General features: G+C 38.8%; 1 protein-coding gene across 7 annotated transcripts in view; it reads right to left on the bottom strand.

Moving 5' to 3' along the window:
• Positions 1-13,273, bottom strand: part of NRG1 (neuregulin 1) — a 270,328-nt gene that overhangs the window by 21,217 nt on the left and 235,838 nt on the right. For 5 of the 7 annotated variants that reach the window (XM_061633615.1, XM_061633626.1, XM_061633578.1 and 2 more), the window contains 2 exons: positions 5,241-5,299; positions 184-207 (listed from right to left, as the gene is read on the bottom strand). In XM_061633615.1, coding sequence (XP_061489599.1) covers positions 184-207; positions 5,241-5,299 — 83 coding nt within the window. Of the gene's footprint in view, positions 1-183; positions 208-5,240; positions 5,300-5,848; positions 5,917-13,273 lie in introns of all 7 variants that reach the window. The other 2 variants (XM_061633607.1, XM_061633587.1) reach the window with 2 other exon arrangements.

Genomic DNA, 13,273 nt, shown 5'->3' with positions numbered 1-13,273 from the left:
TTTATATATGTTTATGAATGCTGAGTTAAGTGCAGATAGGGAGCTGGCAAAGACTGTTATAGCTGTATGATCCCTTCTAAAGCATAAGGAAGTTGGTTAGGAACTGAAGAGGGGGGAAATAAAAAGGTTTTCAATCTCTCAGGGACTAAAATCTGCAAGCTAAAAGGAATGATTGGTCCATACCCATAAATTCAATCCCAAGATGCTCTGCCAATGCAGAAAGTTGACATAAAAAGAAAGAAAAAGGAAAATAGTTTCAGAAAAGAGCAATACACTGTACCAAAAAAAACCAAGTTACACATGGATATTATATCTATTTGGTGTCTGCACACTGAGACAGAACGAATGGCTTGAGGTTAACATGGCAGGGCTCACGTAAGCTTTGGCAGGCTCATATATCTAGTTGGGAAATTATGGTTTACAGCAAATACACACTGGTATCTGTATACTGTACATCATCTAGAAGAACATGGTGAATGCACCAACATATGTTAACCCTTAAAGATATTTCTGATATATCATGGTGACAGACTGTCTATTCAAACTGGTTATTGTACAATCTGTCCACCATATGGATCCAAGACCATCTGTATGTGAAACTTGTTAATCCTTATGCATGTAACTCATAGTGGGTCTCCAAAATAGTGATACTAGCCAGGCAACACCTTTCCACTTATGTTTTTCTTTTCCCTCTTACACTGGGCTGTATCAAATCCATTACACACAGAGACAAACTAATCCTGTGTAGTTTTCAAGCTAAGCCACAATCATTTTCACAGTGGGTGTATCTGACGTGACAGTTCCACCTTCTGTGCCCACTGACTGGGGGTGGGGCTAATTTGGTTTACCTGCTGATCAACTAGGGACATTTCTATTTTAGAGGTACAAATGTGAAATGCACTAATTTATTTTACTGTTATCTGGAATGGAAGTCACAGAAGACGAAGTAGGTAAGAGGAAGGTACCCGAATAGGGAAAGAGTTGCTTGGATCTCATTTTAAAACAGCATTCCTCATCGAAGAATACTATGGCACTGTAATGTTTCAGAACATTATAATTCTGCTGAAATTTGTTGGCAATGCAACTCATTTTCTTGTCTTCCTCATTCTGTTATCAACTGGAAATCAGAAAGAATGGATCTCCAGTAACTGTAGAACTGAAGGCCAAGAGCAGAAAAATAAAACATGGTGCCTCATTAAACAGGGCAAATTTAGTGTTTAGCTCCCTTTCATTGCTGCTTGTTGTGCTCTGGCCAAATTGCTGGAACTAATCAAGGAAGCAACTTTTGTGGTGATGAAACAATGCCAATTTCCACAGCTAAAGAATGATACCACAGTAGTGTCAGTTTATGTGGGTTCTTTGGCATTATTTTGGACAGGCTGAGGCAGTCTGGAAACCCACCCTGGTGGGAAATATGTGTGTGAGTAGTATGCACAGCAGTGTATTTTATAAAACATATGGTTGCTGACAGTATTATAATTGGTACATTTCCTGTACCAGAATGTTACCACTATGTTTACCTCTGGATCCCCACTCTACATCCTTAAAAACAACCAGCTCTTCTGTCCCTCTGTGTTTAAAGACCAACATGTATTTTATTGTGTTTTAGAAACCTAAGGTAAAAATTATACATTGTATGGCAGAGTTTTTGCTTTCCCAGCAATCAGTAACATTTTAAGGGTTAAACAAATCTGAATTCATAGAGATTTCCCTCTAAAGAGCCAGTATTACATGCCTACATGAACACTACTAACAATATATATTAGTTGCATAGAAAGCTTCAATAGAATTAGTGACATGCTCATGCATATATATTACTGCATTTACCCTAATTTGCAGGTAAGGTAGACAGCCTACATGGAAATTAATTCCAGTGAAAGTCACTCATTTCCAACAGCTTTGATTTGAAATAACTGAATGGGAGATTGGTACTTAAAGAAAATATATTCTGATGGGTTAAACCTTAACAAAAACATGCAGAGGAGACATGCATCATTCGTTCAGGCTTAAGAATAATATGCATACCACTCCAATTGATATTTGATATTCATAGCTACGTTCCCTTGGTTTCAGAAAGCCCCAGATAGCCAAGCTTTCTAAAGTCATTAATGTTATATATGTACTCTAATTTAATCTGCTACTATTGTCTTATACAGTATATAAAATATATCTTTTGTGGTAGCTTAGTAAGAAAACATTACTTTAAATACATTGAACAAAATCCACTGCTATGAGGGTACAGCAGCCTATGCATGGAAGGATCTATGTAGCTTCAACAGAACCATGTTCGCATTTTCCTGTCAGCACACACACTATTATGCATGTTTTGTATGTGCCAGGTTGGGAGAGGGGAAACATGAGCCCATGTGATGATGGTTCATCCTCCAATAGCTTTCATTCTAGATATGATTTCTTTCATGTTGATTGCAATCATCATCATCATTGGAACATAGGATGCTGCTTTATACTAAGTCATCTAGCTCAATATTGTCTAAACTGGCTGGCAGTGAGTATCTCCCAGACTCACCTGAAGATGCCAGGGATTCAACCTGGGACCTTCTGCTTGCAAAGTAGATGCTCTACCACTGAGCTACGGCCCTTCCCCTATCATTATCATCATAATCCAACTATAATTAAAACTAGGACAAGGCTGGGATAGTACCATGTACTTTTATATTGCATGTGATAAAGTATAACTCTGGATGTCAAATATAATATTTAAGACAATTGCAACAAAGTGGTATCTTCTAATCTCTCTTTTTGAAGCAAGCCCTGATTCACTAAATCGAAAAGTATATAAATTTAAATCGAATAATGATCAACATGATGGTAGTTTTGCTGGGTATGGCAGTGCTGGATGATGGAATTCTCTATGCCAACAAAATAATAATGGCTATTTATATATTGTCAGAACTGGGTTCAATCCACTTGAAGTCAGATCATTAATATCCATTTCCATTTAATATCCACGTTTGAACAACATTAGTTTGAATAAAAATATAGAGGATACAGATTGGCTATATGCTCAATTATAGTGGATTAATGCCATCTCTAGGGTCTGCCCTTTGTAGTTCATAGTAACATAGTGGACTTTTTAATTTTTGTTCCATATTTGGAGGATTGTCCAAGCTACTTGGAGCTTAGAGGTATGAGTAGGTGGGGTTTTGAGATGTTTCATGGCAGAGCAGTTTAAAAACAACTAAAAATGTGGAACATCCCTCAAAATGTTGACCACTATGTGTTTTATGGTGGCAGCATTTCACAATGGGATTGACTGCAATATACAAGATGAAATGTATGTTCACTGAATACATTATAAAGCATTATCAATGATAGGGGCTTAAAAAAGTTAGATGTCTGCATACATTTTATATAAAACTAAAGGGTGGAATCCAGTGTAACATGAACAAGTGTTCACTCATGCAATGGGGCTTCTCATTCTTCTCTTCGCCCTTGCAGCCTCCTGCACACTCATAAAATCTGTTCTGGAGGATCAGGGACCCTCCTGACAGTGGAGGCTGGTTTGTTAGGGCAAGCGGGACACTGCCTCACCAAGGTCAGTCTGTCCTCAGCCAGTCCCCACCTGCCTACGTCCTTATTTACAACCAGTCTAGTGGGTAGCAATGGCTGTGAGCCGCCTATTTGATCTTGTGTCTTGCCTTTGTAGAACTCAGAAGGGAGAAGGATAGAGACAAAACCAGAACTAGTTGGCTCTGCCTGTCATTGGCTCTGGCTCTGCTTACTACTGGCCTCCCTTCCTTCCGCTCTACCAGTTCCAATGAGCACCAGCCTCCACTGCCTGCTGAGCAGATTTGGCGGGACATGAAGGGGACTGGGGTGGGGGAAAGAGAAGATAAACCAGGGGTCCCATTTTGCAAGAGTGGACATCATCCATTGTCACCCATAGTACACTGGGCTTCAAAGCAAGGTGTGGACAATGGGAATACTTAAGTTAGGTCTGTATTTTTATTCTAATTAGGCAAACTGCTCCTTTTTAGTATTATGTCTTCATCTCTTCTTGGTCACCTAAAATACTTTGTTACAAGAGCAACTGAAAATAAATTAGAAAATTATTTCACACCGATTTCTTATCTGGGCAATAGAAATGTCAAGAAAACATTTAAAGCTCTATGGTAATGAGCTTTTTAGTACTTAAGATAAACATCTGGCCAATGAGAAGTCTGACTCCCTCCATTCCCAGGAGAGCACTTGGGATATAGGAGGGTAATGCATAGGATGGTTACTATAAATTATTCATGTACATTTTTTGTTCATAGACGTAGAAGACCCGTATGTCCAATGGCTGCTGTCTACTAATGGAAATTAAATTGAGCTAGCATACAGTAGATGGAGTAATTCACTCCATATGAATGAAGTATCAAGAAATAGTTCACTGGTCATTTTTTTTTCAAAGGGCATTTGGATGCCAGTAATGTACCAACTCAGCATGAACATAGGAAAAAAAGCAGTGTCCTGAAAAATCTCACTAGGCATCTAAAGCAACTCTTTAGATCCCAACCACATTTTTGTCCTAGTGAGAATAAACAAAAGTAAAAAAATCCTCATGTGAAGCTGAGCTTCAGCAAATCCTTTGAATGTCAATAGAAGCCGTTCATACCTGCTGTATAAATCCTGAATTCTGAAGTATTCATGGAGAGAATGCCCTCTGTTTCTACTAAATTTTACAATTTTTCTAAAAGATTTAGAAAATCTAAATCTAAAAGAAAATCTAAAAGATTTTCTTCTAACTAGAAAGATGGAACCAATCATTTCTGTATCAACCTATACTAGACTTTTACTGGTCATGGTTGATAAAATCTGACCATGTAAATTCACTTTTCAAAACCTACTTGATCTATGGCTGTTGTCTGGATAACTATTATGGCTTAAATCCAACACAGAGTCATGCATACTCAAGCCTATTGCTGTCAATGGGCTTAAGAATGCCTGTGTTGGATTTAGAATTATAGGTTCTCAATTTGTAATTTTATTTGTTAATTTAGTTGTATGTTCATACTGTAACTGTTAACTTTACAATTTCCCTAATCTTGCCACACAATCCAGCTGAATTTTTGGAATTACTTGTGCCATCATTTACATGCAAACAGGCAGAGGCAATCTCCAGTTTGTGTAATCCATTTAGTTACAGATAAAAATCTGAAGAAAGATGCAGCAATAAGAAAGCAGCACCAACTGAGCATGCTCCTATTCAAGCAGAGACAGAAAGGAAGTGGACGTACTGTAGAAGCTGGCCATTACGTAGTTTTGACAGCGATCACCAGTAAATTCATTTGGGCACCTGAGAGCAAAAACAAAAACAAAAAGGTAGAGAAAACAGAGAAAAAGAGAAGAGGTAAATACACGCTAAGAGAGAGGCTCCTTTAGTGTGAGAGGCCTGGACTTGGTGTGTCCATCTTCAGCGACTGATTCTGTTTCTCACTGCTATCAAACGTCAAGATATTGAGAAGGATATTGATTTACAAATGCCAAATCTGAAGTGGATTGAGATGAGCTTTAGGAAATATAAAATGAGAATACAACACTCCAAATGGCAAAATTATATTCTTACGGCAAAATAAAATGAGTATATATCAGTTTTCTTTTTAGGGCAAATGTTCAGAACGTATACCTACATAAGATTTTTTGTTGTTTTAATAATAAAAATAATTTCAGTGATGAGGAAAATGGTACAATGATTTATATTGTGCAAATCACAGTGCTCGGAACCAAGTCAAAGGCAGACGAAAAAGAGCCCAGTTCAAACTGAAGAGTGAACACACCAAGTGACACTGATTTTGATTGCTGTAGTTGGGGGAGAAAGCAGATTTCATATTACTTTAAAACATACTTTCTGGCTTTTGGATTTTCATGGGCACAACTTCAACACATCTTGCTCCAGAGAATCCACGCAGACACCTAAAGGGCAGAAACGTGATCAGCTATCAAAAAACAGCAGAGCTCATAAAAACAGAGAGAATGCTACTCTGTTTCCTATGGAACATGAAAACTCCTCTCAAAGGCCTCTGGGAGGGAAAAAATGAATAAAAATAGACAACAAATCCAAGATCTTTTTAGAGATATTCTGATTGCATAGATTTACACTGTAAGGTTAGTATAGAAAAGATACATCACAGAGGGGGAAAAAAACATACAGTCAGAATGGGCCATTTCATGAATTGATGATTATACATAGTTTACCTGTTAGGCTATATTTTTTCTACAGTAGGGCCTGACAACAAATTCATAACCTTGATTTCAACATTCATTTACACTGTAATAGCTGAAACAACTTTCTGTCAAGTCATTCCAGTTCATATTTGTTTTTGTTTTTTTAATAAAGTAAGGTAAGGTAAAGTTTATTTTATTTTACATTTTATCTGAAAGGCCTCAAAGTGGTGCCCCAAAATTTAAGATACAAAACCAAATTATGTCACGACAAACAATAATCATACTTCAAAAACATTTAACCCCAAGGGGTGAAAATAAAAGACAAGGCCCAGCGGAAATTATTGTCTTCACCATTCATCAGAAAAAAGAAGGCAAAGAGCCCAAATGCACCTCCAGAAGGTGGAAGTGCCAAAGCCTGGGTAGCACTGTGGAAAAGGCCTTGGTCCATGCACTCATGTCAGACAAAGGCAAGACATGATGCAAAGTAGCCCTCCCAGAAGATGTCAAGTGGCAGGCAGTCTTGTATGGAAGCAAGTATGCAGTTCTTCAGATACCCTGCACCCAAATTGTTTAGGGCTTTAAAGGTCAAAAACAGCATTTTGAATTGGGCTCAGAAGCAAACTGGAAGCCAATGTAGCATGAGTAATATGTCCTCAATAACTGCCAGCCACTATCACTCTGGCTGCAACATTTTGCACCAGTTGTAGCTTCCTTATGTTCTTCAAAGACAGCCCCAAGGAGAATGTGTTGCAATAATTATAATTTGAATTGTGAGCAAAGCATGTGCAACAGTGGCCAGTTCTGGAAGCAGTAGAGTTGTTGCATAAGCCCAAACTGTGCAAAAGCACTCCTGGACATGGCTACCATCTGAGCATCCTGGAGTATAGCCAAGTCCAGGAAAACACCCAAACTGTGCACCTTATTCTTCAGAGGGAATACAATCCTATTCAATACAGGTGAAATACCCATCCCTAGATCAGGTTTTCTACTGACTAGGAACACTTCCATCTTGTCTGGATTAAGACTCAGTTTTCTAGCTCACATTAAGCCCATCACAGCCTCCAGACACTGATTAGGGGTTTTCACTGCCTTCTTGGAATCTAATGTCATCCACGTACTCAAAACCTATAGATAACCTCTCCAGGTGGTTTCATGTAGATTCTCTCTCTGGGAAGAATCAAGCATGCACACAGTCACCCTTGATCTTCCAAGAATCTTGTCTATAGTTTCAAGTTGAACAAACTGAAAAGAACCCATTATAGCAAAAGCAGCAAATAGTTCAGGTATATCTGACACACTGAAATTACTCTGCAGCCTAAGCTTGTATGGATATATGTGGTTTTATCTGCAAAGTGCAGTGCAAATTGGTCACAGGGGGCTGCTGACATTTCCTCCCCATCTTCACAAGGGCTAAGATGCAACAAGCCCTGAATCACTTGGAACAGATCTGCTGGCTGGCACTGAGAGATGCAATGGTTGTGGGAAACAATGATGCTATCTGCCATCACTACCACTGCTATCACTACCAAGGAGTATCACATTTTTGCTGCTATCACTACCAAGGAGTAGACTAACAAATGAGACCTAGCCAGTGTTGATTGGATTCTTCATTAATGTTCAATATTATTTTGAACCAAAGGCACACATGAAAAAGCAATGGCCTTATGTGAGAGAGGCAGTGTGGTGTAGTGGTTAGATTTTTGACAGGGACCTGGGAGACCAGGGTTCAAATCCCCACAGCCATGAAGCTCATTGGGTGACCATAGGCCAGTCACTGTCTCTTAGCCTAACCTACCTCACAGGGTTGTTGTTAGGATAAAATTGGGAGAGGGATAACCATATTTATACATCAATTTGAGCTCCTTGGAAAAAAGGTGGGATACAAATCAATCAATCAATCAGTCAATCAATCAATACAGAATTATAACCTGAAACAAGTAGAGAAAAAAATGCATGTCTGGAATTCAAACTATGATAGAACCACCTTCCAGATCAGGGCTGGCGAACCTTTTTGGCTCCACGGGAAGACCTTTATCTAGTCCCACCCCATGGGCCAACTTTGACAGGTGGGTTGGACAACCTGCCTATCACGTGATGTCATTATGACATCACATGACTGACAGGAGGGTCATCTCCCACACCTCTCAAAATCCCTTGCATGGGCTGTCCCCAACTGACGGACACCTGGGAATAGGGATGGGGTTTACTAGCTGGTTCCTATCTGTTTTAATTCAAACAGTCTGGATTTTGGTGTCTATTGGGGCTCAACAGAACTCAGTTCATTATATGCATCTGATGAAGTGTGCTGTAGCCCATGAAAGCTCATAATATAATAAAGGAGTGACTACTCTTGGTTATTTTTGCTGCAATAGGCTAACAGCTACTCCTCTGCATTTTACAGCACAAAGTTTATTGAGACAAGAATACTTTACCAGATGTAAAAAATAGGCAGAATGGTTTAGATGTAAAATATACATCCACAGAAACGTTGGAGTCGATCTTAAGATTAACAATTAAAAACAAAAACAGGCTTTCCCATATGGCAATGCCTCCAGATTTTGCTATTTGTACAGTTCTTCTTTTCTCTTAGTATTAGGCAAATTTACTGACACAAGTATATATGTAGAATATGCAGAAGTAACACTGAAAAGTTGAAATAGTAAGTAATTAAAATTAAACATATTTTTGCTATTCATGTCAAGGGGAGTTGTGCAACATTCTGTGAACTTATCCAAGTCACATATTACTCAGAAGACCTGGCTGATCCCCCAGCAATACATCTGGCTTTGTTTGCATCAGCTAAAGTGACCATGAAATGCTGACACCTATTGATTAAAACTGGGATGGCAATAATTTGTACAAATTCTAACCTGACAGAAATTGTAATATCAGATAGATTACCAAAATTCATTGTATTATTGACATAAGTGCTTCCATTAATAAAAGTTGTGTATTTAATAAGCCATTAATTAAACACTTATTGAATTCTGATGGATTCTAAATAATGTTTATATTTGAAGGGCTGCTTCTCAGTTGAACTCTAAAGACATGGGAAGACTTCAGCAAATCAACCTCACATCTGTAAAGGCATGAAAATATTATGTTTGCCTGAGTAATACATGCAGTGGCACTCTAGAGCAGTATTGGGGAATCTTTTTCAGTTGAACGGTGCATTCCGGGGGGCTTCCCTGGAGCCACATGCCAGTGATAAGTGGGGCCAGAGGCAAAAGTAGACAGAGCAATTGATGCAAATTTTACCTTTGTACCACAGACTAGTTTCTATAAAACACACCCTTGCTACCCTCCATCCAGACAAGCAAGAAGCATGATCAGAGTTCAAGGACACATGCCAGTCAGGCAAAAACACGCAGGTGTGAAGCTGGGCCAGTGAGGGGTGTGGCCAAGAGAGAGTCCTGAAGAGAAGCATGGAGGGCTGTGTTTGGCCCCTGGGCCTGAGGTTCCCTAACCTCTTCTCTAGAGAATTTCCTGCTCTAGCCACTGAAGGCCTTCACCTCTGCTTAAAACAGGAACTATAATCTCTCTCCTAGTAATCGATGCATTGTTTTTTAGATGAGATGTTCACAAACCTACTGCTTCTGCAATTTTGCCTGGTATTGATGTCAGGCTGACTGATCTGCCTTTACCCCCGTTTTGGAGATGGGCAAACGTTATCGCTATTTTCAGTCTTCCGGCACTTCATCTGTTCTCCAAGAATTCTCTAACTTTACAGAAATAACATCTGCAAGCTTCTTCAGCACCCTGGGATATAATCCATTTGACCCAGAGATTTGAACTAATTTTAAAAGAAGCTACGTGATCTCTAACCATCTCCTTCTCTATCCTGGGCTGCAGGCCTCTCCTTTTATCACTTGTTCTACTTTTCCCAGGTCAAACACAATTCCCCTTGCAGGAAAAGCCTGAGGCAAAATAGGAATTCAGTCTTCTCTCTCTCACCCTTCTCTCAGTCACCCTTTAATGCTTCACTATCTTCCTCAAGCTGCAGACCTTTCTTGTTCTTCTTCCTGCTCCAAACACAGGAAAATTAGCTCTTTTTTGGAAGTGTTGTTCACATCCTTTGTCAGCATCAGCTCGTTGTGAGCTTTAGTTTTCCTGACACCATCTTTACAGCTTCAGCCTATTCTATCATATTCATCCTTGGTTATATATCCTTCCTTCTGTCATTCACATACAGGCTGGCGCCAGGTATGTGTGTACCCTCGGCTGCCAACATCCCCCCCCCCGTAGCCAGCATGGGCTTAAATAGGCCTGACTGCTCTGCCTTCCGCATCATCACATCAGCATGCTAGTACGGTGTGTGCACATGTCTTTGCACAAGCAGACATGGAATCACGGGAGGCGGGGCGGCCAGGCCTATTTAAGTCTGCACCACCTGCATCAGGTTTGTGTGTGTTATATGAGATAGTGGCACTCTGCGATTCGAACCACAGTCAAGTCACAGGGCATGATTTGAAGTCTGGGGTAAGGCGTTGATGTGTGCTGCAAATCATGCCTCTCAAGATGACGCTGGTGCAGATCACAGAGAAGGACCTCCACCCCCTCAAGGGCCCTTCTGAACTCCAGGGGCACTCAGGCCCGTGCCTTAACTGGCTGCTCACTGGTGCCAGGCTTGTCCAGATGTGGCCTTTTTAAGTGTCTCATCATAGAGCTCCATGTGCAGCTGCACTGACTTCCATTTTTAAATTAAATGTCTTCCATTTTTCCTTCTCAATAGAATAGTTTGTGATTGTTCCTGCTGTATTTCACTTTTCGGAATTTCCCATTCTGTTTGAATTCTTTTTTCCTTCAGTATTTCTAGCCATGGAATCCTTCCCAACTTTTCTCTGAAATTAGCTTTCCTAAAGTCCAGGGTACATATCCATCTATGTTCAATTTTCACATCCCTTCCTATCATGAATTCCAAGATGCCATGGTCACTTTCCCCGAGGGTTCCCACTCCTTTCATCAGTCAGTTCTTCCCTATTCATCAGGATTAAATCCAGGATAGCAGACCCCCTTGTTCCTTCTTCCACTTTTTGAGACATGAAGTTGTCCGCAAGGCAAGTCAAGACTCTACCGGATGTTCCATTCTTAACAGAGCTAGATTTACAGCAAATGTCAGAATGGTTGAAATCCCCTAATAATACTATGGCTCACCTCTGCTTTAGGAAAGGATCATTCATGTCTTCTGGTTGGCTGAACATAATATACTGACACAGCAATATCAGCTTTGTTCCTCAGTCCTTCTATCCTTAATCAGATGCATTCAGCAGGGTTTCCACTTTAAGATTCATGGACTTCTGTGCAGGTGTACACATTTTTTTACATATAATGCTACTCCAAACCCTCTCTTTTTGAAGGGAAATCTGTTATCAGATTGGGTAATACATCCCAATCTGTAACTTTTACTGTCATTGCAGCATTGTAACTTGTCAACATTAGGGGGACAATGAGGCCAAGAAGTATGAAGTAGCAGCAGATGTGAATTTCATATATTGATTTAAACTAACGAGAAAATTCTTTGCCTGAAATCTTCAACTTTTAAAGGGCATCTTTTAAGAAATATGATCAGATAAACTTGAATTTTCTTCTAAGTATAGTTTATTTTGGTTTGGGGATGAACTTTAATAGTGCTTATTAGAAGACAGGTATAATATGACTGATAAGAATTCATTTTCAGCTGTACCATTCTCTGTCTCCTTCATTATTGAATGCTATTATGGATACCACATAACTAAAACGGACATGTGTGGTTCAAAGATGGTGAGATTTTCCTGCTGACAATTTAGTGGATATTTAGTTTAAATGGGAGCAAAATAGATCTAGATAAAGAACTTAAACATCGAAATGAAGTTACAGCTTATGCCTTCAAAAGAAAACATGAAAAGATGATTAGTGTAGACATGTAATATTTCTTTAACTCTACCTTCTTATTTGCATTATAATTTTTCTACACAATTGTTCTGATTGACTTCACCACTCAAAGTTAATCTTATTTGAATTAAAAGGATAAGGTCAAGTAAGAAAAAGTAATTTTGATCTAGAAATTCTAATATTGTATTCATTGTATAAAATGAGAAATTTTAGGCAGCAAGAAAAACAATACACTATTTGCTAGCTAGAGAAGATGAAGAACAGAGAAATACTGCTTTATTTTTTAAAAAAAGAATGCAAAGTTTATGTTTTGGAATTGAAATCTTACATAATCAGGCTTTATATGGTTATTTTTATGTGGATCAAATCACCTTCATGGAGTTTTGATAGATTTAAGGCAGAATCCATCTATTAATAGAATACAATTATAAGATAAATTGCCAGAAAAAACTAACAACTAAAACTATTTGCACCTGTAGCAAGCATACCCACTTCTGCACCCATTTCAGCTGGTGCCAGAGACATTGCACCAGGCTCCATAGCTGATTCTTTTATTTTTATTTTTCCATACCCCCGTGCAGCTCAATTAACACCATTATATTGGGAATAGAAGGCATTTTTCTATTTTTATGATGTCCTTCAGAGAAAGACCAGCTTTGCAAACCAGAATGGTACATCACTATTCCCCATTCCTTATCCTGAACCACTACACCTGTGTCTCCAGTTATAAGAAAATCTTGAATCAGTCAGATTCAGTCAACCTATATTTACAATTATAAATTGTGTTCACTGCAAATATTATTTTTCACATTGATATATTTACTATGCCCAGATGTGAACTAGACACATTCTCATAATATTATAATCTAGGTAATAAAATACCAGTTGTTTATATTTTATGTAGTTCTATTAGATATGGCAACAATTATTTTGCTTTGATGACAGTAGATTATGTGTGCACTGCATGTTACTTTGGCATATGATTTACCAGAGTTTTTCATGTAGTTGGATATTTTGTGGAATGTAGTCTTGGTTTTCTGATAATTGAGAAAGCAAGCAATTAAGTTTAGGAATGCATCATAAATATCTTCTTCAATGGAAAATGTAGTATAAATATCCTTCTGTTTGAGCACTTGTCTCTCTTCTTCTTGAGAGGCACCTGTCAACTTTGCTTGTGTCCTACATAGCCTTGCTGATTCAGATAATTATGTTTTAATAGGGTTTCTCAGCTTTG

Source organism: Rhineura floridana, chromosome 1, assembly GCF_030035675.1.
Source record: "Rhineura floridana isolate rRhiFlo1 chromosome 1, rRhiFlo1.hap2, whole genome shotgun sequence".
Classification (NCBI taxonomy): Eukaryota; Metazoa; Chordata; class Lepidosauria; order Squamata; family Rhineuridae; genus Rhineura; species Rhineura floridana.
This window is presented reverse-complemented; position numbering and strand designations above follow the sequence as displayed.